The sequence below is a fragment of the Lissotriton vulgaris genome, chromosome 1_1 (assembly GCF_964263255.1).
Source record: "Lissotriton vulgaris chromosome 1_1, aLisVul1.2, whole genome shotgun sequence".
In the NCBI taxonomy this organism is placed as follows: domain Eukaryota; kingdom Metazoa; phylum Chordata; class Amphibia; order Caudata; family Salamandridae; genus Lissotriton; species Lissotriton vulgaris.
In genome coordinates, this window is record NC_141685.1 from 45,077,973 (window position 1) to 45,100,601 (window position 22,629).

The following is a 22,629-nucleotide window of genomic DNA, read 5'->3' on the forward strand; positions in this document are numbered from 1 at the left end:
TAGTAGAGTATGAGAGGGGGCAAGTTCTAATATTAAAATCTCCTCCCCAAACAATATCATAAGGTACAGCTCTTTTACAGAGAATAGAATCCAGAGCCGATTCAAGTTCGTCTACTACAGTGGTGCTGGAGGGGTCGAAAGTATTATTGTAGTGGTTGATCAACAATAGATTACGGTCCCTGCCTATCAGAATTTCCAAAATTTGCGAGTGGGACCCCACAATATGGCTTTTTCTTACTCGTAACGGTAGATGTACAGAGAGTAAAATCAACAATCCCCCTTTGGCCCTCCCCATTGGAGATTCCACCGCATTACAATTATAGGCAACAAAACCATCATAGGCAATATCTTCCACTGACCACGTTTCCTGCAAACATAGAATATCATAAACCAAGGTAAGATCCCTCCAGCCCAGTGCTGAAACCTTCTGCCGCCACCCGGCGATGTTCCAGCTCATCAATGAATAACCCTTCACCCTTTGATCCTTGACTGTATTGATGTGGATAATTGAGACAGGAGGTGTGGCGGGGGTAATATCTAACGAAATCAAATCCGGTACAAAGATAGTAGCTGGGGCAGTGGTAATGGGGGTGAATTCGGAACATTGAGTAGTAGGGGTTGTGACTGGTGTAATCAGAGGTGGATTAGTGGGAATAGCTTCATTAGGGGTGGTTAAATAGGCCGTAGGCAAAACATCACGTATAACCTGAATGTTAGTCAGCTTCGGAGGGCAAAGGACGGGATGTAGTCAGTCTATTCCCTCTAAGCCATCTAAGCAGCTATAGCGGTTGGGATCCATAAAGGAGTGGAATTGGGGTGCATATTGAGATTGCCTTGGAGGTCTAGGATCATATGCTCTTTGTCTGCCCCTCCGTTCCACAACGGACCAATCCCCTCTTCTTTGTTGGTGGCGAAAGTTAGTTGGTGGAAAAAAATAAGAAACGGGGAGGGTTTGGATCGTTGAGTCAAAAGACCTGTTAAAGCCTGCACAAATATGGGATACAGTACGTGGGTCTCTAAAACTAACAGTTAGACAGTCCCCAATGATGTTTTTAGGGGTCTTGCCTACCCAGGGGACCCTCCTTACCATGATTATTTCATTGTGCAGGTGGCCCGGGAGTGGTCTATTCCAATTAAGCCATTTTATTACTTTGCTCTTCAGGGAGCTAAAGGTTTCAGATTCCCCTGTTTCTAATGGTGGTACTCCGGCTAGGATGACTGTGAACCGGTTAGCCTCCGGTGGTAAATCGGGCCGCCTAACTCTAGGGGTATGAAGTGCCTCGCTTGTTACTCCCTGGTTCCCTCCAGCCATATGGTCTGGCGGGTTAGTTTGGCTTAGTAGTTGACTCTCCCCATTATCAGTTATTAAATTATTGGGCTGGGATTGAGAAAGGGGTGGTATACAGATATTTGGTGGGGGGATATTGGGTTGATTCATGACCGGATTAGGAGGAGCGGGAATAGCAGGGGTTAAGGTAGTGGTTGGGGTGTGTTGGTTCTGGAGGTTACCAAGGGCAGCTAGAATGGAGGCAGATGTTTTCTCTACATTTAAAATTCTGGAGCAAAGCCTGTCCAATTTAGCCTCTAATGGGGATATCATTGATTTCAGTAGTGCCACGGCCCATTCCATGGATATTTCCCTATTCGGGGATTGGGCCTCACGGGGGATAGATGTGGTCTGGGGTAGTTGTTCCTCCCGTACTTTAGCTGTTTTTGTAGCCCTTCCCATTTTAGCTTCTTTTTTATTGTACACTCTTTTTCGTTTCCTCACGGCACCCTCTTTTTCCCCATAGCTCTTAGACTCAATAGTACTTACATCAGGATTAGATAAAATGGAAACATTTTCAGTTATAAGTACACAAGTAGGGTCCGCCACAATGTCCGTTGGTATACCCGCGGGGGCTAGGTGGATAGGGTCTTCTATAGGCAGGCATATTTTATCCGCAATAGGAGACTGGTTGCTACCTCTAGTCGGCGTTTTGGCATTGGCAAGGGGTCCTATGGATGATCGTTTCAAGGAGATAAGTTCAGTAGATAAACGCTTTTCCAATATAACGATCTCCTTGTCTATAATATTATTAGCCCTAATGAGGAATTTCTCCATACCTCCGGCGGTTGACAGGCTACCAGTTAGGGAGGATTTAATCCTATTGTCTCTGCTGGCCATAGTCCTTAAGGATGGGGGCTCTCACAGGTTAGAGGGGTGGCCCGGTCCGGTCTCTCCGGGTCACGAACGGCCACAAACGGTCCCGCCCTTGTCCCGGGCTTCTCCCGGCGCCCTCCCGCGCGCTCCCGCGCAGCGGGGGTGATACTCCTCTTTTATGGTTGGTTGATTGGGCTATAGGGGCGGAGCCGGCAGGGAGAGCAGCCCAGATGACCACGGGCGCGCGGGGGCTCCTGGAACTTGGAGTCCCCCGCCTAAGCTCGCAGCCCTGCCGGTCGGTGGTCGAACAGTCAGCAAACCCCTGAAGCCTTGGCCACACTCCTGGCCGCGAAGCGGGACCCGCGAAGCGGGTCCGGCGAGGTGCAGCGGCGGGAGCAGGCAATCAGACGACAGGTGAGGCAGGCAGCAACAAGCACCCTCGGCTCCCTCTTGCTGTTACAAACGAAAGGTCCGTTGAAGTCCTCCGGGTTACAGGATCCGCTGAAAGCGTCGAGGGACGCCGCTTTCACTGTCCAGGTGGGGGCGGAGCCGGCAGGGAGAGCAGCCCAGATGACCACGGGCGCGCGGGGGCTCCTGGAACTTGGAGTCCCCCGCCTAAGCTCGCAGCCCTGCCGGTCGGTGGTCGAACAGTCAGCAAACCCCTGAAGCCTTGGCCACACTCCTGGCCGCGAAGCGGGACCCGCGAAGCGGGTCCGGCGAGGTGCAGCGGCGGGAGCAGGCAATCAGACGACAGGTGAGGCAGGCAGCAACAAGCACCCTCGGCTCCCTCTTGCTGTTACAAACGAAAGGTCCGTTGAAGTCCTCCGGGTTACAGGATTGAAATTTTACTCGTTATTTGAATTACGAGATTCCGTTTCGTACGTTTGCAAAATTAAGTTAGGATATTACAATGGACTTACATACTGTTTAGAATACTTCGGTAATTTTTGCTTCGATATAGCGATAATTGCTTGAAGATAAGAGTAGTTTAAATATTAAATTTGCGTACATTCAGTAAACCACTACGAGATGGCGCCCATAGTTATAGGATATTTAAGGACACTCCAAGATGGCGCTTACGCTGAACGCCAGAGAATCGGGAGAGATACATGCCGATAGTGAGGTGAGAACTTAATCTAGCTGAGTGTACACGTTGAGATAATTAATATTCGACTTTAATTGGGGTCAATTTATATTGGGTTTTTTCTTTTTGATCGTTTTATAGAGACACGAAAAAATTAGAGGTGGAGGTCTTTTGAATACCGTGATTTGGACAATAGGTAAGCAGATGGTTGAACTGATTTCAATCGCACAACGAAAACGAATTTTAAGATATGTGAGTTACATTTTGCTTTACTTTTAGGACGCACTTCATTGAATAGAATTTCGGACCTCCGTATCAAAATATAACTAAATGGATGGTGAGTCCGAGTAGTGGATTATATATTTTTTTCGAGTGTGTACAGTAATGTTGCAGGTGAAAACTTTTGTAAGTCTTTAATGAATACTAGAGACATACTCGAGTTAATGCTAACATAACTTGGATTAATGAAGTTATGCATTAGGAAATGCTTAAAAAGGACACAAAAAGAGTTTTTTTTTTTTAAACAACGACATTAGACTATAATCGCTTGAAAAATGAGTTTACATGAAAGATGTTAATGGTGGCATTTACCGTGGGAAAACTGTTGTTTCTAGATATATGAAAAAGAGTAACGAGGACTCTAAGGAGAATAAATTAGGAACTGAATAATCCACTGATTGGTAAACTCTACCAACATAAATTACTGCAGTTTAGAGGTGATATTAAAAACAAAATATGTTAGTAATAATATGATAACCATTTTGATTACAGTGGCATAGCATCAAATAATAGACATTGAAGAAACTAAAAATTGGATCACCCAGAGCTCAGGCCAATGGTTTGAGTATCTACAGATTTAGACATATGATAGTGGCATTTATAAGGAAAAGAAAATAGGCTAATCAATAACTTTTTTAATTCCAGTATGAGAAACCAATAGAAGGAGAAGAGTATACTGAAGAGAATATTCCGCTTTGATAAGCATAAAGACGGCCAGGAGGTAGATACACTATGTAAATATATCACAGTAATTGGAACAGTAGTAAATAGTGATGGTACGAACTCCTGTTTGTATACCTTCACTTAATTTTATACAAGCCATAAACTGGAATGACTCGTTAAACTTTATTACAGTTTCAAGCACAAGATTGTTACTTACAAATCAATTTATATTAATTTTTTTCACAGTGGATAACGGAAGATATATGGATGATCGGACCATAAACATTGAGAACAATTTTAGGTGATTATATGTGGTTATATTATATAGTGACTTAGTAATAAGCTCAAGATGGTGGAGGATTCTATCTTCACACTAGAGGTGCATCATCTTGACTTGAAGTGGCAACTACATTTCTCTTTTTTTCTCTAATTTTCTTCTGTATAGCGTTACACACGGTGCAGTGCTTTTACTTTAGCTGAGGTGATTGGATCTTTACTTACCTTGAATTTATGCCAAAAGTAGAGCGTTTTATAATTGTGAGTACTGTTTGTTTGGTTACAGCCCTGAGGAAGTCTATGTGTTGTAGTGGAACACGACAAAACATGTGTTGGCTGATGTACTTACTACGCTGTATACAAGAAGATTGAACACTAAGAATAAATACAGACAAATTCACATTGATTGGAGAAAAATTCTTTGAAAAAGACTTTTGATTATGGACTGAAAAAGTGGTACTTGTTAATTACTGGTGGAAGCAGACTCAAGTTTAGTGTGCTCAGAGGACATTATAACATTCTGGATGAGATTTTGTTGTAACCAAAGTACTCTAGTGATAGTACTCTAATGTTCCAGAAGGGTGACAAAAGTGGTTCTCACAGATTGTATTTTCGTTTTGATTCTGGGTGTGTTGCTGGTGTGAATTTGGATATGCACGGCGTTGGGGTGCAGAGTAATGATGTTCAGTATGTGCAAGGAGGAAATGTTGTTCCTCTGGGTCAGGGCCGGACTGGGAACCCAAACCAGGCCTGACAATTTTGACGGACCAGCTCCCTGCCTCTTTTGTTGCCGGGGGCGATATAGCAGCACCACAGCAAAACCGCCCCCAGTAACAAATACGTTTCCCAGCACTGAAAAATCAGCCCCCACTCTTCCAGCCCCCCGGGGAAACATCCAAAGCCCGTTACAGCCAGTCCGGCCCAGCTCAGGGTGTAGGTTTTACTGACAGTGGCAATTTAAATACCTCAAACACTAATAATGTGCAGAATAAGACACGCTCCTTGCGATGTTTGCAAGAACCTGGGAAACTGGAACATGAATCAGATGGCACAGAATGGGATGTCACAGTCAGTGGTCCCAGCCCAACTGGCCCCTGTGCCGAGCATGCAGAATCAAAGGCAGATAAATTGGAACATGCCTTCAGTCCCGATGGTCCCACAGCCCAGTGCAGAATAGAATGCTAAATTCTCAACAACTGTAAGATTTCAACAAAATCCTTTAGTGATTAATAAGGATTTTCCACAACTTGCATCTACACCAGGAGTTTATACTGGACTGAATCAGACTCAATGACGGTGCCTGGGACGGGAGAAGGATTGCATGCTTGACGCAGTCCTAGAGGTCACCCAGAGTGGCCCATTTGTAGAAGAAGTAAATGGGAATCCGGCATCTCTTTTACTCAATAAATGTGCTACCAGTTCCACAGTCAGACAGGTGGGCGCTCACAACCCACCCCTCTTGGGAAAGGAGTCCAAGTTGTAGGCATTTCTAATAAACAACTAATAAGCTGTCAGAAAATGTTCCCGTACAAATTGGGTCATACATTAATGGCCACAAACTTAAACTGTGATTAAGATCCAGTTATCATGTTAGGGAATAACCTTGTAAAATGACTGGTGGCTTTTAGGTGAAGAGTCACAATTAATTATTCATTTTGTGGGTGTGGTTTATTAAATTACATTTTGTTGTGCCATGTTTTCATGAACATTCATTGATTGCTGTCATTTTAACCTCCTCATGAACCATGGCAATAATGTGTTCTCTCTGTCTAAAAACTTTAGAACTTTTCCTTGATTTTTAACTAAGCAGGTTCTATGTCAGTTTGCTATTTGATATTATAAAAAAAGTTTCCTTATTTCTTAGCACACATTTGTTGTGGTGGTCTGTCTATAGACTTTACAGCTAGAGTTATTTCTGATTCTGGCTTTTGATATACTTTAGAGGTTACCTTTATGTGAGTCTCCTGCAAATATTATGATTATTATTTCTCTGACTGAATAACCATGTTTATGCCTTCAGTAATTATTTGAAACCTTTATTATAGCTTTGAAGCTTGTTGTAGCTCCAAAGGCAAGATCCTTTACCATGGGAACGGTCCTTTAATGGGCAGTATTGCCTGCTATGGCTGACTATAAGGTCATTACACTGTTTGACCCATGAGGGCAGAATGTGTTAATCAATAAAACAACGGTGTCCCAGAGACCCAGGGGGTTGAAACACCTCCGGTACTCCGAACTGCTGAAAGCGTGAATGTTGAACAGTTAACAGCCGCATGCAGGATCACAGGGGTTAATTGTTGAACAATCACAGCAATCGCTGTGAAAGGAGGCTGAAGCCAGCCCCTGGTTCTCCCTGGGCTTGGCTAAACTGCTTTTCATCATTCAGGTGAGTCGGGAGATACAGGAGATGAGCAGAACCCCCCTCCTTCCGAGATGCCAGTGACACTGCGAGCTACGGGAGGAGGAAGGGGGAGGCTCCTGTGTGCCCTGCTGCAGGCTCTATCTTCTGCCTTCTCCTGTCCAATCCATATATTTCAGAGAGGCAGAGGCTGTGTATTAGGACATTGCAATGTTGAGAGCAGCGGGCCTATATCAGGTTGTATAGGCTGCTGCTGCTTTGTTGTCTTCAATGGAGATCTAAACATTTCAATGTTCCAAGCTTTGTCTCGTGAAGGATTTATTTATACTGACCCTCCGCATCATCCCTTCAGATAAGTTATAGATAAAAAGCGCCAACACATTGATGCTTTGTTACTTCCATTGCTTGGCATTCAAACTCTGCATCAGTTTGACCTTGAATTGCAGTTGCTCAGAGAGCATTGTTTGTATAAATCTAAGAGTCTGGTTGATTTATGAAGTGTGGGCAGAATTATGTTCAAGGACTTTAACATACCTTTGCAAACCAGATTGTTTTGATTTGCAAGTTTCATGGTCTGTAAATGGAAAGATGGGGGTTATGAAGAAGTGGACTGTGTTGTTAGGGTTTGTTCTCTGAGACTGTGGGTGCACTCCATATTCACAGAGACCTTTTCCAGCAAGGGATCATGGTTCTTGGTGAACCAAAAAAGTATTGATTCATACCCATATTTGCTTCACAATGGCCTCCAGAGAACAAGAGATTCTTTTGTGTTGTAAGTTCAGGACGGTTATTTGTAAAATGTGATGAAGTGTGATAGTCGTCTGATGCAAAACTATTTCTTTACTTCCTTTCAAGGTATTCCGGGATGACCAGGCAGTGCAGTGTGGCTGCCACCCTTGGAGGAACAAAATATAATATAACTGTCAGGCAAGGATTCCTATAACTCTTAAGTTTCCTTTTCCCCGGTGTCTTCTTTCTCTATTCCCTTTCTTGATCTCTGTTTTGTTTTTGTCTCTTCAGCTTCAACATTTGACTCCCTCTGTACACTATTCTTGTTGTTATCAAACTTCTGATAATAATATGATGGAGCCACATTCCTCCTGGAAATGTTGGGGGTGTAGTGCAGGTCCGATTCCTTTTTAGGTTGGTTTTGCCCAGCAGTTCCTTAACTATTGGCACATTTGTCTACTCCTCTACATCACGTGATACTCTCCCCCTCTGACTGTTCTTTCGGCTTCTTTTCTCTCTTGATCTAACTTCCATCTCTTTATGTCCTCCTAAACTATCCTTTTCTGTCTTATCTACTACAAGCAAAAGACACAGTATATGTGTGTGTGAAGACACATGCACACAAGGCTTGCTTTAGGGTGATGCAACCGGTGGAGCTGCACCTAGTGCTGACCTTGGGGGCACTGTATTTAGAAGTAACTTATGGGTTTACAAGCATCTGCTGCACAGTTTCCTGCGCAGGAACATGTGGTGAGAGTGGAAGATAGCCTTTTATCTCTTTCTTCTGTTTTGTGTTTTTCTTTTCTAGACCCTTTTTTGTTTCCTTTACTGTTGTGCTGTTTTTTTCTCTTTTTCAGGGGTTGCAGTGCCTGGGTCCTGTCGGAGGAGTGTGATGAGTTCTGGGCACCAAGTAAGTCCTTATCATCCGCACAATTTGAAATAGTGAATTCCACTGAGCTAACTGGACACAGCGTCAGTCTACAGTGGCATTTAAAAAGTGATTACAACAAAGCGAATTCCTTTCTTTAATAAAATGTCCCTTCCTAGAGCACTGGAAAAAGGCATAGATTAACAGTCTAGGTGGACAGGAGATAATTCATTAAAAGTATTACAAATATCTCATTGTGATGCAATCCTTTGCCACAGAAATTGTAAATTGATAGTGTTGGCTGCTGCTGAGAATCTGTGTCACAATATGTGTGCAACTTGTGTTTCTTTCTTAAATAGTAATTACGTTTTCTCTCACATCCATGAGCTCCAGTGATCCGAAGCTCCCGATTTACAGTGTCCCCGAGCTGTTTCACCACTATCAGAAATGATACTCAACTGATTTCCCGGCTTGTTTTTGTCAATATATTCTTTGTGCAAAGTATAAGGTCATAAATATTTTTTTTTTGTGTTCATTTACAATTTCTGACTCCGTTTCTACAGGTGACTGAAGCATGAACAGAAAAAAGAAGGTTTAAATTTAGAGAAACACAAGGAAAGTTAAAACATTCTTGAGCTCTTGAGAAGAAACACATTATATGTACCAGGAATGGTGAGGATGTCGGAGCAGAAGAAACTGGTGAATGTGAAAGTTGTCAAATCCCTAAAGGAAAATGACCATAAATGTTTAGCAAGTGTCAGTAACTGAGATTGAGGAGAACATTGGCCACAATTGATGCCCACGCAGTGCGCGTGGGAATACTCAGTGTTGTAAATTCTGTTTGATGGTTTATGAGAAATGCTTTGGAGACGCAAACCCTCCACAACAGATCAGCATCCATAGACGTGTTGTGATGTGACAGAACCGTCAAAAAGACTAATATCCTCGGTTTACAAGGGCAAGCTTTTGTCTCTGTCTCCTGAAGATGAGAGGAGAGAAAAGGTTGTTTAAAAGAAAGTCATTGTAAATAGGCTTTCTCAGATGTCAATTCACCAAAGATGCTGGCTTACCATTTCCAATATAGGAAGATTTTCCCCCACCAGCTCTGTCTCTTGGGGTTGATCCGAGTGGTTTTAAAGTGTCCTGTAACTCCAAAGTGGATCATGTACCTGTCTTAGTCACTGAGCAAAAAAGCATATACTAACAGAAAGTATAAAAGGGGCCAGTGTTACGCTATTGATAATTCATAACCCACCCTGGCATGCCCTAAGCATCTGTCATTACTTGTATGAACAAACATACCTTACAGGCAAACACTACACCTCAAAGACCTTATCAGTGCTTTTAAAACTCCTAAATCAAATGTGATAAACTAGAATCACTAAATGAGACTAATTAAACTTGAGAGAATTCACCCGGGCATAACTTGGAGAAAATGAATCCATGAGAGGCCTCTTAATCAATACAAGGGGCTCCTCAGTGAAAGTTAATAAGACAAGTGAGATAGGTGCCTTTAAAGGTAGGAACATGATCTCCAGGTAAAAACTATCATTAGTTAAAATACATATGTGAAGAAGAGCATCTGAAATGTATTTTAGAAGTTAATGCTGAGTTGTAACATAAACATGTACACGATCAGAAATCAGATTCAGTCTTAAGATGGCATGTATCCAGGAACAAACCCAACTTGGAGAAACAAACAACTCGAATAAGAGCAATAAATGTGAGAACAGCTTTAGTCATCAATCCCACCTCACTAAACATGAGAAAACTATTGTTGGACGAAAACCCTATCAGTGTCCTGAATGCCAGAAAGGCTTCACTCGCAAATCCAGCCTTACGGTACATGAAAGAACCCACACTGGGCTTAAACCGTATCAGTGCTCTGAATGCTGTAAAAGCTTCAGTACCAAATCCAATCTCACTTCACATGAAAGAACCCACACTGGGCATAAACCGTATCAGTGCTCCACATGCCAAAAAAGCTTCAGTTTTAGTTGCAGTCTGATTCACCATCAGGGAACTCACACTGGCCAAAAACCTTATCAGTGCTCTGAGTGCCAGAAAAGCTTCAATCATAAATCCAGACTTACTGCACATGAAAGAACCCACACTGGACAAAAACCTTATCAGTGCTCTAAATGCTATAAAAGCTTCAGTCATAAAGCCAGCCTTAGTGTACATGAAAGGACCCACACTGGACAAAAACCTTATCAATGCTCTGAATGCTATAAAAGCTTCAGTCAAAAATACAGCCTTACTGCACATGAAAGAACCCACACTGGGCAGAAACCGTATCAGTGTTCTGAATGCCAAAAAGGTTTCTATCACAAATCCGGTTTAACTCAACATGAGAGAATCCATACTGGGCTCAAACCCTATCAGTGCTCTGAATGCCAGAAAAGCTTCAGTCGGAAAATAACTCTCACTCACCATGAGAGAACTCACACTGGGCAAAAACCTTATCAGTGCTCTGAATGCTGTAAAAGCTTCAGTCATAAATCCAGCCTTACTGCACATGAAAGGACCCACACTGGACAAAAACCTTACCAGTGCTCTGAGTGCCGGAAAGGATTCAGTCTGAGATCCAGTTTAATTGAACACGAGAGAACTCACACTGGACTAAAACCTTATCAGTGCTCTGAGTGCCGGAAAAGCTTCAGTCAGAAATCCCACCTTACTGTGCATGAAAGAACCCACACTGGGCAGAAACCATATCAGTGTTCTGAATGCCAAAAAAGTTTCTATCACAAACGCGGTTTAACTCAACATGAGAGAATCCATACTGGGCTCAAACCCTATCAGTGCTCTGAATGCCAGAAAAGCTTCAGTCGGAAAATAACTCTCACTCACCATGAGAGAACTCACACTGGGCAAAAACCCCATCAGTGCACTGAATGCTGTAAAAGCTTCAGTCAGAAATACAACCTTACTGTGCATGAAAGAACCCACACTGGGCAGAAACCGTATCAGTGTTCTGAATGCCAAAAAAGTTTCTATCTCAAATGCGGTTTAACTCAACATGAGAGAATCCATACTGGGCTCAAACCCTATCAGTGCTCTGAATGCCAGAAAAGCTTCAGTCGGAAAATAACTCTCACTCACCATGAGAGAACTCACACTAGACAAAAACCGTATCAGTGCTCTGAATGCTGTAAAGCTTCAGTCATAAATCCAGCCTTACTGTACATGAAAGGACCCACACTGGACAAAAACCTTACCAGTGCTCTGAGTGCCGGAAAGGATTCAGTCAGAGATCCATTTTAATTGAACATGAGAGAACTCATACTGGACTAAAACCTTATTAGTGCTTTGAGTGCCAGAAAAGCTTCAGTCAGAAATCCAACCTTACTGTGCATGAACGAACCCACACTGGGCATAAACGGTATCAGTGCTCTGAATGCCACAAAAACTTCAGATTGAAAACAACTCTCACTAGACATGAGAGAACTCACACTGGGGATAAACCTTATTAGCTCTTTGAATGCTGGAAATCTGGTCTCACTCAACCTGCGAGAACTTACCTGGAAAAAACCTCATAATTGTTCTAAATGCCAGGGAAGAGTCTGCTGGAGATTCAGTTTCATTCAACAAGAGAGAACCCACAATGAGAAAGAAAATGACTTGTGCTCTCAATGTGACAAAAACTTTAGTTGTAAATGTAACCTATCTACATAAGAGAGACAATGTGGGAAAATAAAAGGTGCTCACTGTAAACCCTGGGGGAGGAGCTTTCAGACTCGCAAAACATTTACATGAAGCAGCCACAAAGACATTGATTGTCCATCAAACTGTCTACTGAGAAAAGCACACAGTGTGGGATGGACATGCTTGAATTAACCTCATTCTTTTGTAACTATTTGTGGCCTCATTCCATTCAGCGTCTTTTGTTTGCTGAGTGTTTATAATCCATGGCTCTGACTCACAGAGTCCATTCGATCCTGAACTTTGAGGCCACGCCTCCAAGGATCAGGAATGCTTGAACCTCAAACTGTTTCCAGCCTTAACGAGCCTCACCAGGGGGCTGCAGCAGGAGTCCCTTTGTCATAGGTCTCTATGGGACCAACATCTGTTTATGTCTGTACCACGTAGGGTTGATCATTGAGAAAAACTAAAGGTGATGGATGGACTGGTAGTTAATCTCTGCAATATCCCACCACATCATTCTCTAGTCTTTGTGCAACTACAGACGAGGTCAGCCATATGCAAACCATTCTTGGCCCCATCCTAAATAGTCCTAATTGTCACGTCCTCTCTGGCTCCTCAGGATCAGGGTGATACTATATGGGGTCCACCTCCTGACTTCCCCCACACTCTGACTATTGAAATATACAGAGTATAGAGATAATCAAGCGAGGGATGGGAAAGGGTAGGAACTGCGGTGGAAAGGGATTACCTGTAACAGAAAAGCATAACATTAATACTGTACAGCAATCCTTTCTACTCTCATATGTTCTCGCTTTAATCCTAACTATACCTTATAGGTCTTTCCCAACAAGATGTTCTTCTTGCGAACAGATAAACAACACCACCTGTAAAAGACAATAACCATTCATCAACACCACACCAGTAACCGTGTATTGAAACACAAAAAATCCTTTTACTCAATCATACTCACATCCACACCCCGCAGATCCCAGAACAAAAATAGAACAAAATTATCCTTCTCCAAAGATTAAAAATAGGGTTCAAATCCAGTAAGTTCTTGGTGGAAACAACTCAGTCTCAGTCTTGAGCCAAGAAAGAAAAAACACACAGTTTGGGGTTCCACCCAACGTGGAAAAAACACAAAAGGAAATCCAGAACTTTAGTCTCCCACAAGTATACTGTCTGAACAGGATAGGAAGTCACTCAGGAATATATATATATATCTTAGCATATATCAATGAGGTCAAGTGTTTGTCAATGAAAAGGTACAACTATACCCTTTGAAGATCGAGTCCAGGGTGAGATGCTGCCGTGGCTCCTTATCTGAAAATCACCAGACACAGAAGGAATCCACAAGTTCTCCGCAGCCGCGAGAGAACTCACTCCTGTGATCCACACGCTCAGAAGAGCGGTGATCAGGAATACAGCCCGACGCAGCCGCGACCGGGAGAGGAACAAGAGCAGTTCACGCTCAGCCGAGCGGAACACAAGAAGACGCCAGCCGCAGCCACGAGTGGGCAAAAATTAAGGAATCCGGATTGCGTCCTCACGGAAGATGAGACGCGAGGTAGTACAGCGGCTCAGCCGAGCCTCCAGCGATACATGGATCTAATCCCCAGGAAAACAATGGGAAGGAACACAGGAATCCAATCCTCTAACAGCACAGCTGTTGACAGAGTCCAGGAAAGCCAGAATCACGTACAACGCTATCGCTTTGTCACGTGATTTTTATCAACTAGCGCTGCTTCCGCCTGAAGGCATTCTGGGACATGTAGTTCTCGATGTCTGTAACAATGTAGGCGCATTCAGATCTCAGTTCCTGACACTAATGACTTCTGTTCCAAAAGGACACAGCCTCGTATCACAAAGATCCACATGAGTGGCCTCTTTCCATCTTCTTTTTGTTTCAAATGGAACCTGCTATTCCCTTAACCATGCCTCAGGCCTGCCACGTTCCATGCTTTGGCTCTTATCCTCAACCTTGAACCATCTCCATAACTTGGAAGCTCCGAAGACTTCGCAGCTGTTGTAACTGCTTGAAGTTTCACACATTTTGATGGCCGTGGATTCAGGTTCAACTTGATGACCCAACTCTACTCTGTGGGAATTTTGCACTTCAAGCCACTTCTGTACAGCTCGTCACCTTCTGAGACTGATTCAGCCAAAAACCTTGCATCAAATTCCAGTGTTAATCATTACCTGAGACTAAACTTATCTTTGTCCTTTTGTAGGTGACTTCCTGATTGATTCAGTAGAACTGCTTGTTTTTTATTTATTTACCTTTTTGTTTGGATTTGACAGTTGTTTTTGCTAATTAATAATCCTTAAATCACAGCCCACCTTTAGATTTTGCTTCTGAATAATTATTAAATATTCTTTTTGCTCTAAACTTGGTTTGAATCTTACAGTTCCTTGTCTATTTTTAATAAACTGTATTGAAATTTATGACTTCCACTGTTTTGCTTTTCCTTCGAGCGTGTCTTAGGCCATACTGCTCAAGCCACGTTACCAAAAGCGAGCTAAGAACACTTTAGTAGAAGACACATTTACCTTTGCTGGCCAAAGTTTGGAAAAAGCAAAGCAGGCTGACTCCAGAAAGCACACTAAAGTTACTGTCCTAGGTGGCATCTGCACCACCTGTAGATGCAAAAATCAAAGATTATGAGGGAAGCTGTTGGTAGCTGTGCCCCGGGAATTTGAGACTGCCTCTCAAACAGTCTCAAACAGGTGAAAGAGCTCAAGAGGCAGATTCATGTCCTTGCAACTAAGACTGCTCGCTCCTGTCATACAACACTCACACTGAATCACACTCCCTGTGCAATGTACGAACTTTTACATAAAGAAGTTGTGTTGTGCTTTGTGAACAGGCTTTCACCCCCCTTTGTATGCAAATGAGTTTCTGTGATCAGACACCCCAGGCTCCCATCTCTTCTAGTGCAGATGATAATGTGAGAACTGTAACGAGATCACAAACAAGGGCTGTATTGAGAAATAGTCACACAGTAGTTTGTAGTTCTTTATTAGTATTTTAAATGTACATCCCCCATCCCGTTCCAAGGTAGAGTAAAGTTTGCGAAGCGCGACTCTCTTGGGGCCTGCTCCCCAGATTAAGTCCATAAGAACAGAAACAGAGTCCAATTTCCTGAAGAAGTGCAGAGGCAGGTAAACTAGAGTGGTCGAGAAGCAGTATAAATGTATTAACAGCATTTTTGCATTTCCACTCTACCCATGGGTTGATAGTTGCAGGGAGCCCCAAAACAACAGGGAGCTGCAAACCTTGGATATCACCTAAGTTGCCCTGCACACGTTCATTGTCGTTTGGTAAGTTCATCGTTTAATACCTGAAGATGTTAGGGTGCCACCCCAGTGCTAATTTGGGTAGCACTTCCTGCTTTAAGTTGTTAGTTTGCGCATGGGATATAAGCTGGATTTGGTCAAATTTAGCCTTAGTCTAGAAACCCTACCAAAATCGTCTAGAACATCCATCACCTGTGGTAGATACGAATGCATGTTCCTGAGGTACACAAAAGCATCATCAGCATACAGTGATATGTCCTCTCAATTTGACTCACTCGGTATACTGATTGCTGGGTGCTGTGACCGAAACAGGACAGCGAACAGATCCATGGCTAGGGCGAAAGTAATCGACAGCAGGCATCTTTACTGCATTCAAAAGAAACTGAGAACTCTGCCTGTCCGGATGCGGGCCAGCATGTTTGTGTAGAGGAGATTTATCCAGTGTAATATTTTTGGGCCTAGTGTCATGCCCATTAGCACTTTCATTAAGTAAAACTACTCAAGGGTGTCGAAGGCCTTCTCTATATCTAGTGAGAGTGCTGTGTATGGAGACAATTCATGAAGATTCTTTTCCATCAGCCGGAGAGGCGCCATAGGTTAAGACATATTTTTCTCCCAGGTACGAAATCATTCTGCTCTTTGTGCCAATGAAGAGAGGCAGGGGAGCAACCTGTTTGCAAGGACCTTCCTGCAAATCTTGTGGTTGGTGTACAGTGGCCAGTAGGAGCGTAGCTCCAGGGGGTCCCTGTTGGGCTAAGGCAGGACTAATATCATAGCCTCCCATAGGGATCCCGGCAATGTGCCCACCTGCCGGGCCTGTTGGTACATTTGGAGTAGCTTTGGAGAGAGGGCTGCTCTGTAGGTGAAGTAAAAGTCCACGCGAACCCGACCATCCTAGGAGTTTTGTTGCACGAGATCTAGTCAATCATGAAGCAAATTTCCTCAGTGGTCAGGGTTTCATCTGGTGTATGTCCCTGAAGGGGGTTAAGTCTGGGGATTGTCAGTCTATTCAAATACTCATCTAATTGGGGCGCTTGCACTCCCAACACAGCATGGTATACAGACGTCTGGTACTACAGGAAAGCCTGGTTAATATCTGCTTGTACATTCAATATCACTCCCACCGGGGATCTGCTGGCCTTTCTGGGGGTCTTTGGAGTCAATGACCTTAGTAGCCATGCTAGTATCTGATAGTGTAGTGTTCCTAGTCTGACCACCGCCTCTCTTTACTCCTTTCGCAGAGGGGTGATTATGTTCTAGTTTCATGCAGCTACCTCACATTTATTTCCGTTGTTCATATTGTTTGTTCAAGAGAGAGGTTCTGGGCTCGCAAAGGCATGTTTTACACAATGCTACATCTTGATGCACTGGCCTTATGTGAGACCCTTAAAGGTACCCCACTCTATCACTGTCGTATAGGCAGTCCCTTCCTTCGTCTCAAATATGGCGACATGTGTACCTTCAGTATCACAGAAGACTCTGTCCTGTAGGGCCGGGGCACACAGCCTCCTAGTAGGTACTGGTGCATGTCGTCTGCCCCACTGAATCATCATTTTGAGGTGGTTGTGGTCTGAAAGTGTGTGGCCTAGACATTCAGGTCACAAGACCAAGGAAGCAACAGAGGGATTGCATAGGAGCAAGCCGATTCTGGTGTGCAGTTAGTGTAATGGTGAGAACAACGAGTATTCTCGTGTACGAGGATTCATCTGCCACCGGATGTTTCACATCTGGGTAAGCATAACCCAGTCCACAATGCATAGGTCATTCTGATTACATTCTCATGTTGTGGTTGTGTAAGAATTACTGCACACCTCCAGATGAGACTCCAGACAATACAGAACTCTATGGCAAGATTCATACTCCACCTCCCAGAAGGACCCACGTCACACCCCATCTCAAGAAACTACACTGGCTCCCGATTCAGAAGAGATGCCAGTTCAAGATGATAAGTCATGCCTACATGGCCTTGCACAACGTAGGACCAGCATACACAACAAATGCCTGACCTTCCACTATCAATCAATCAATCAATCAATCAATCAATCAATCAATCAAAATTACTTTATTCGGTATACAGCAATACCATAAAAGTACAATACAGTTAGAATAAAAAAAAAAACAAGAAATAAAACCTTCTACCGGGTACCTAGACAGTTGGTACAAAACATTAGCAAATAACAGAGCAAATCATCATTGGTAATAAGGTTGAAAATGTGCTGAAAGTTAGAAAGTCTAACACTCCTGAGCAGATTACACTCAAAAAGGGCAAGTTACGAAACAAGGGTAATATAAAACCAACATGGTAAAAAAGGAAAAAAAGCATAAAATTCATCTGTGTAAAAAACAAGGAGAAGGGCATCATAAGTGTTGGTACCAAAGAGAAAAAAGGATAATTTAACGACCAGTGTCATAATCCCCTGTCCTTAGTATTTCTCAGTCTTGCGGCCATCCTTAGGAAATTAACAGTGCAAAAAAGTGTGAAGGCCTCCTCAGACAATTTCAAGAACAATAGCGCACCTTTTCCGTGTTTGAACCTAGCATTCTTTAAAATGCTCTTTAAAAACAACTTCCTGGGGTGAGCGTAATAGGGGCACAACTAAACAAAATGGAGTGTGTCCTGCGGAGACTTATAGTCGCAGCCGCAGGGGCCCCTCAACTCTATGGATGATAGAAACCCCGAAGGACACCCCAGTCTGTGATGGAGTAGGTTCAACCTAAATCTAGTCATCAGGAATCTGTCCTGAGCATTATAAAAATAAGACAGGTATGGGTCCAAACCTGGGCTGGATTTAGCCAAGAGGTGGGCTCTCACGGATGGTTTTACCATCTCTGTGTCTTCCCTGATGGAGGCCTTGTTCTTTAAGAAAGCGGACTTAACAATCGCCTTGTCCCGGGCTAACAAGGATCTCGGGGTGTTAAAATAATCAGCAAAACCCAGGCCCAACAGGGTCTCCCTTACATATTTAGGCCAAGGGATATTGTACCCATGCTCCCTGGTAATGCAATCAGTTGTTATCTGTTTGCTTAGAGCCGCTTCAGGGTTAGTCCATATTTTAAGCCAGCAAGGGAGAGGTTTCAATTGAATCCCATCTCTGATGAAAGTGAAACCTAACTCTTCGTGGATTGAATAGGAGGGGGTGCTCTCTGGGACTCTAAGTAACCGTCGAAGGAATTTATTTTCTTCTATTTGGATCCTTAATGGGTCAATGAAACCCCAAACCTCACTGCCTTGTAGTGTTGTGGCATTACAGATGGCCCTATACAAATTCAAGATTTGCTCAGGAGCCCAGCGACCCAACCTGTGTGCAAAATTCATGATTGCCCCGGAAGGGCTGATAAGAGATCTGCATTTCTCATCTGACAGAGTATTAAACCTGATGCGGCTATCACATAAAATTCCCAGATAAGAAAATGCCTGCACTTTTTCTAGACAGTGGGTGCCGATCCTGAAGGTGAATTTCCTGCCTGGCCTTTTTCCCATATCCATGATGTATGATTTGGAGAGATTAGGGGAGAGGTCCAGGTTCTCCATGCAGATGGCAAAGCCATCAATGAGGTGCTGAAGGCCCCACGCAGTGCGTGACAGAAGTACTGGTCGTCCGCGTAAAGCAGAACCGGGATCCCTCTTCTACCTATCCTCGGACAGTCCACCCCTAATGCTCCCAATGCCTTCTCTAAACCATTAATATATAAAGTAAATAAGAAAGGCGCCAGGATGCAGCCCTGTCTCACTCCTCTAGAGCAAGGGAAAGAATCAGAAATGTCTCCCTCGTCGTTGTATCTGACGTGGGCTGAAGTGTACTGGTGCAAAGTGCCTAAAATATTAACCAGTCCTGAATCCACGCCCATAGCCCCCAATAGCTCCCACAGTTTCTTACGGTTAACCCGGTCGAATGCTGCTGTGAGGTCCATGAAAGCCAAGTACACTGTCTCATCGCTGGCGACAGTGTACTTGGTGACAAGGAGATAAAGGTTGAGACATTGGTCAGAGGTTGAGCGACCCGGCCTGAAGCCATACTGTATATCCGAAATGATGTCATGTTCGTCTGCCCAATCCATAAGCCGATTAAGAATAGCTCTCCCATGACTTTCACTGTGACATCAATGAGGGAAATAGGCATGTAACATTGTGGGTTATCTTTGTTACCCTTTTTGAAGATTGGGACAATTGTCGCAGTGGACCAGGATGAAGGTATACCTGCCTCCGCTGCTGTATTGATCACTCTTAATAAAATAGGAGGCCACAAGTCTACCTGGGTTAATAGGAGATCTGGAGGGATCCCATCCGGGCCCGGGGCCTTATTCCGGGTTAAGCCCTCAATTCCCGCTTTCATCTCACCCAAAGAAAATGGGGTTTCAACAACCTTTTTATTTCCTATCCCTGCTGATGGTACTAAATTGCTCATACTATCATGATTATAGAGGCCTTGAAAGTGTTCCACCCAAGCCTCTGGCAGGACGTGGCAGACAGGCTTGGATTTAATCTTATCCTGAAAACAGGGTTTATTTACAATTTTCCAGAAGGCGGTCATATCCCTTGATTCGGCCGCTTCCCTCAGATTCTCCCAGGCCTGGTATTGCAATGAGGTTTTGTGTTGTTTTAGTGCCTGTTTATATCTCCCCCGGCAAGTGGACACCGTTGTCTTATCTTTGGGAACAATCTTTAAAGCTGCCTTCAGTTCCCTCAAGGCACTAGAGCATTGCTGATCAAACCACCTGTGAGTATCCTCATCCTCTTTTGGCGTTCTACGTCTGAGCAGGCCGTCAAAACAATGTGCTACTCCCTTAAATGCATTGATTAGGTCCACCTCCTCTACTGTTGGGTCTAGACACTTCCAGACCTGCTGGGTTTTCTCCGTCAGTAGTGCCCTGTAGAATTTATCACATTTGATGTTTGACCCTCTCAGTCTCCTTCCCTGGTCCGTGGCTGTAAAGGAGCCTCTGGTCTGCTTACGATGGGAATGTTTAACTGAGTCAGGGTCCCTTAGGATCAACACCAGGGGGGTTATGGTCACTGAAGGTGCTAAACTCCACATTAAAACTTAATATCTGACATATTAAGGAGCTTGGAACAAAAATAAAATCAATAACAGAGCCCCTTCCCTTCCCTTTAAAGGTTGGGAGGATACGATAGTCCCCCGCTGCTCCTATCAAATCCATCGTGTGAGTAAGGACATGTGTGCCCAACAGCTTGCTTAACTCAAATCCCTCCCTGGTGTGTTCCATATGCAGTCCCTTTTCCCTTGGGCAAGCGGACCATTCCCCCTCACTGCTAATTAAGTGGGGGCACAAGTGACCATTAAAATCTCCCAACACCACCAGTTGGGCGCTAGCAACCCCATGCGATTCTAATCCTATCAACCTATGTTCATGCTCTACCAAGCTGGCTAATGTCTGTCCGCCCTTGATAGCATTACAAAAATTAATACAAATTAATTTTAATCCCATGTTCGTAAACCGTATTCCCTGTGTGCATACTGAATCCCAAGATAAGTCCTCCCGTTTACCATGTAACCTCAAATCCACATAAGTAATTAGGTCTCCCTTGGCTCGCCCTGAAGAGGATCTACATGCTGGAACAGAATACATTTTGTAGCCTTCCAGTGCTAGTGCGCAACAATCTGCCTCCCACGTTTCTTGCAGACTAATAATGTTAAATCTCCTGATATGTCCTAGCCAGTCCTGATTTTTTAGTTTACTGGACAGGCCTGCTATGTTCCAGGAGATTATATTATTATTTCCCAGCCCTCCTACTACTGGGGGGTTAGACCTTTAGTCAATGTGCCCAGTTAAAGATGCAAGAAATCTATGTGGATTTTTCTCTATATCCAGCGCGCTATGGGCTCCATGAATAAGGGGCGGTTTTGACGTCACCGTCATCTCCTCCACTAACACTCCATTATCCCTGCTGTGGTGCACATCCTCCTGTGCCACCCCTTGTCCTAGGATTGGCTCCCCAACCAGTCAATCTAATTCACTTAGGGCGGAAACACTTTGGAGTGGCGCGTATCGATTAAATAACTGTGCTGGACGATCCCCCCAGGTTGACCTCGCAGGCTTTCGCCTCAGATCTTCCCTGTTCATAGGGTGCATCAGGTCTCTGTAAAAGAAACTAAGTGGGAGCAGTCTGATGATAGTACTGCACTGTTCCTGGTAGGTCCCCTTCTATTGGTAATACAAAAGTTCTCTGGCCATTTCCGGATATCTAAAGTTTAAAATTACAGTCGCCCCGGAAACCCTTCCTGCTATTTCCGATCCATGATACTCTTCTGGCCATTAGAATATGCCTGTGATTTATATTGTTAAAGCTGAAGGAGAAAAGACTGTCCCAGACCTGAAGGACTGGCCTGCAGCGGTGCCTTGCTGAGGAAGAAGAGGAGAAGACCAGAAAGGACTTTGCTTCATTTGTGCTTGAAACTATCTCCAAGGGCTTGATCTGAGCTTGCCCCCTGAACTGAGCCCCAGGAACAGTGGGCTCATTGTGCCTTCGCTCGTCTTCAACCGAGCCGTGTGCTTCCTTTCCGCCAGAGCTGAGTCCTGTGCACCTTTGCCCCCACCTAGGGCCGTGACACCCAGGAGCCTGGCTGCCCTTGCCCGCTGAGAGCCCCGCTCTTGCAGAGTCGCTCTCTACCCGTCGGGCCGGGCCGCCTGCTCCCCTGTCACCCCGCCTGCTATTTGGAGCACGTCGTGTGCTCCCTCGCTCCTCCCGCCGGAATTCTACTTGGAGCGCGATCTACGCCCGGACGGCCGCCCGTACATTACAACGTACCCAGCCGCCCCGCTTTGCCCTCCGGCTCTTAAAGAAGGCCGTGCCGCCTCCTGAAGCGACCCCCCAGTACGGTCCGTACAGGAGGCCCTGGGCCGCACTTGCCTGCCGGAAGCCGCCAGCCGTTGAGGATCCTAGGGTACGCTTGCCCATCGGCGCGTACTACGAGAGTACGACTCGTCCCCGCCTGAGACTCCTCATGGACTTAAGCGCCGTACTTGCCACATCTAAACAAGTTACTGTAACTCACAAGCACGTCTACAACGGACTCGGGTCCGCACCGTTCTGTTTTCCCTGTCAGCGCTGTTTGCCTTGACCTACCCAGCTCAGTACGCCTCGTACGCGAGGCGCGTAGAAGTCGACAGCCCTATGTGTATGCTAGCGAGGTACGCCTCGCACGGGAGTGTGACGACGCACACCGCTTTGTAGTTCTTATAGCGGTGTACGCCTCGTACCAAACGCCGCGCCTCGGGCTACCGTGTTCGCGAGGCGCGCGAGGGTTGGCGAGGCTGCGTTT

General features: G+C 44.5%; 1 protein-coding gene across 1 annotated transcript in view; it reads left to right on the forward strand.

Moving 5' to 3' along the window:
* The window catches only part of LOC147737147 (uncharacterized), a 136,470-nt gene extending 122,032 nt beyond the window's left edge, over positions 1–14,438 (forward strand). Inside the window, 2 exon segments of the mRNA XM_086967206.1 lie at positions 10,186–11,558; positions 11,561–14,438. Of these exon segments, the coding sequence (XP_086823332.1) occupies positions 10,186–11,558; positions 11,561–11,877 (1,690 nt within the window). The 3' untranslated portion in view covers positions 11,878–14,438.
* The last annotated feature ends 8,191 nt before the right edge of the window (positions 14,439–22,629 follow it).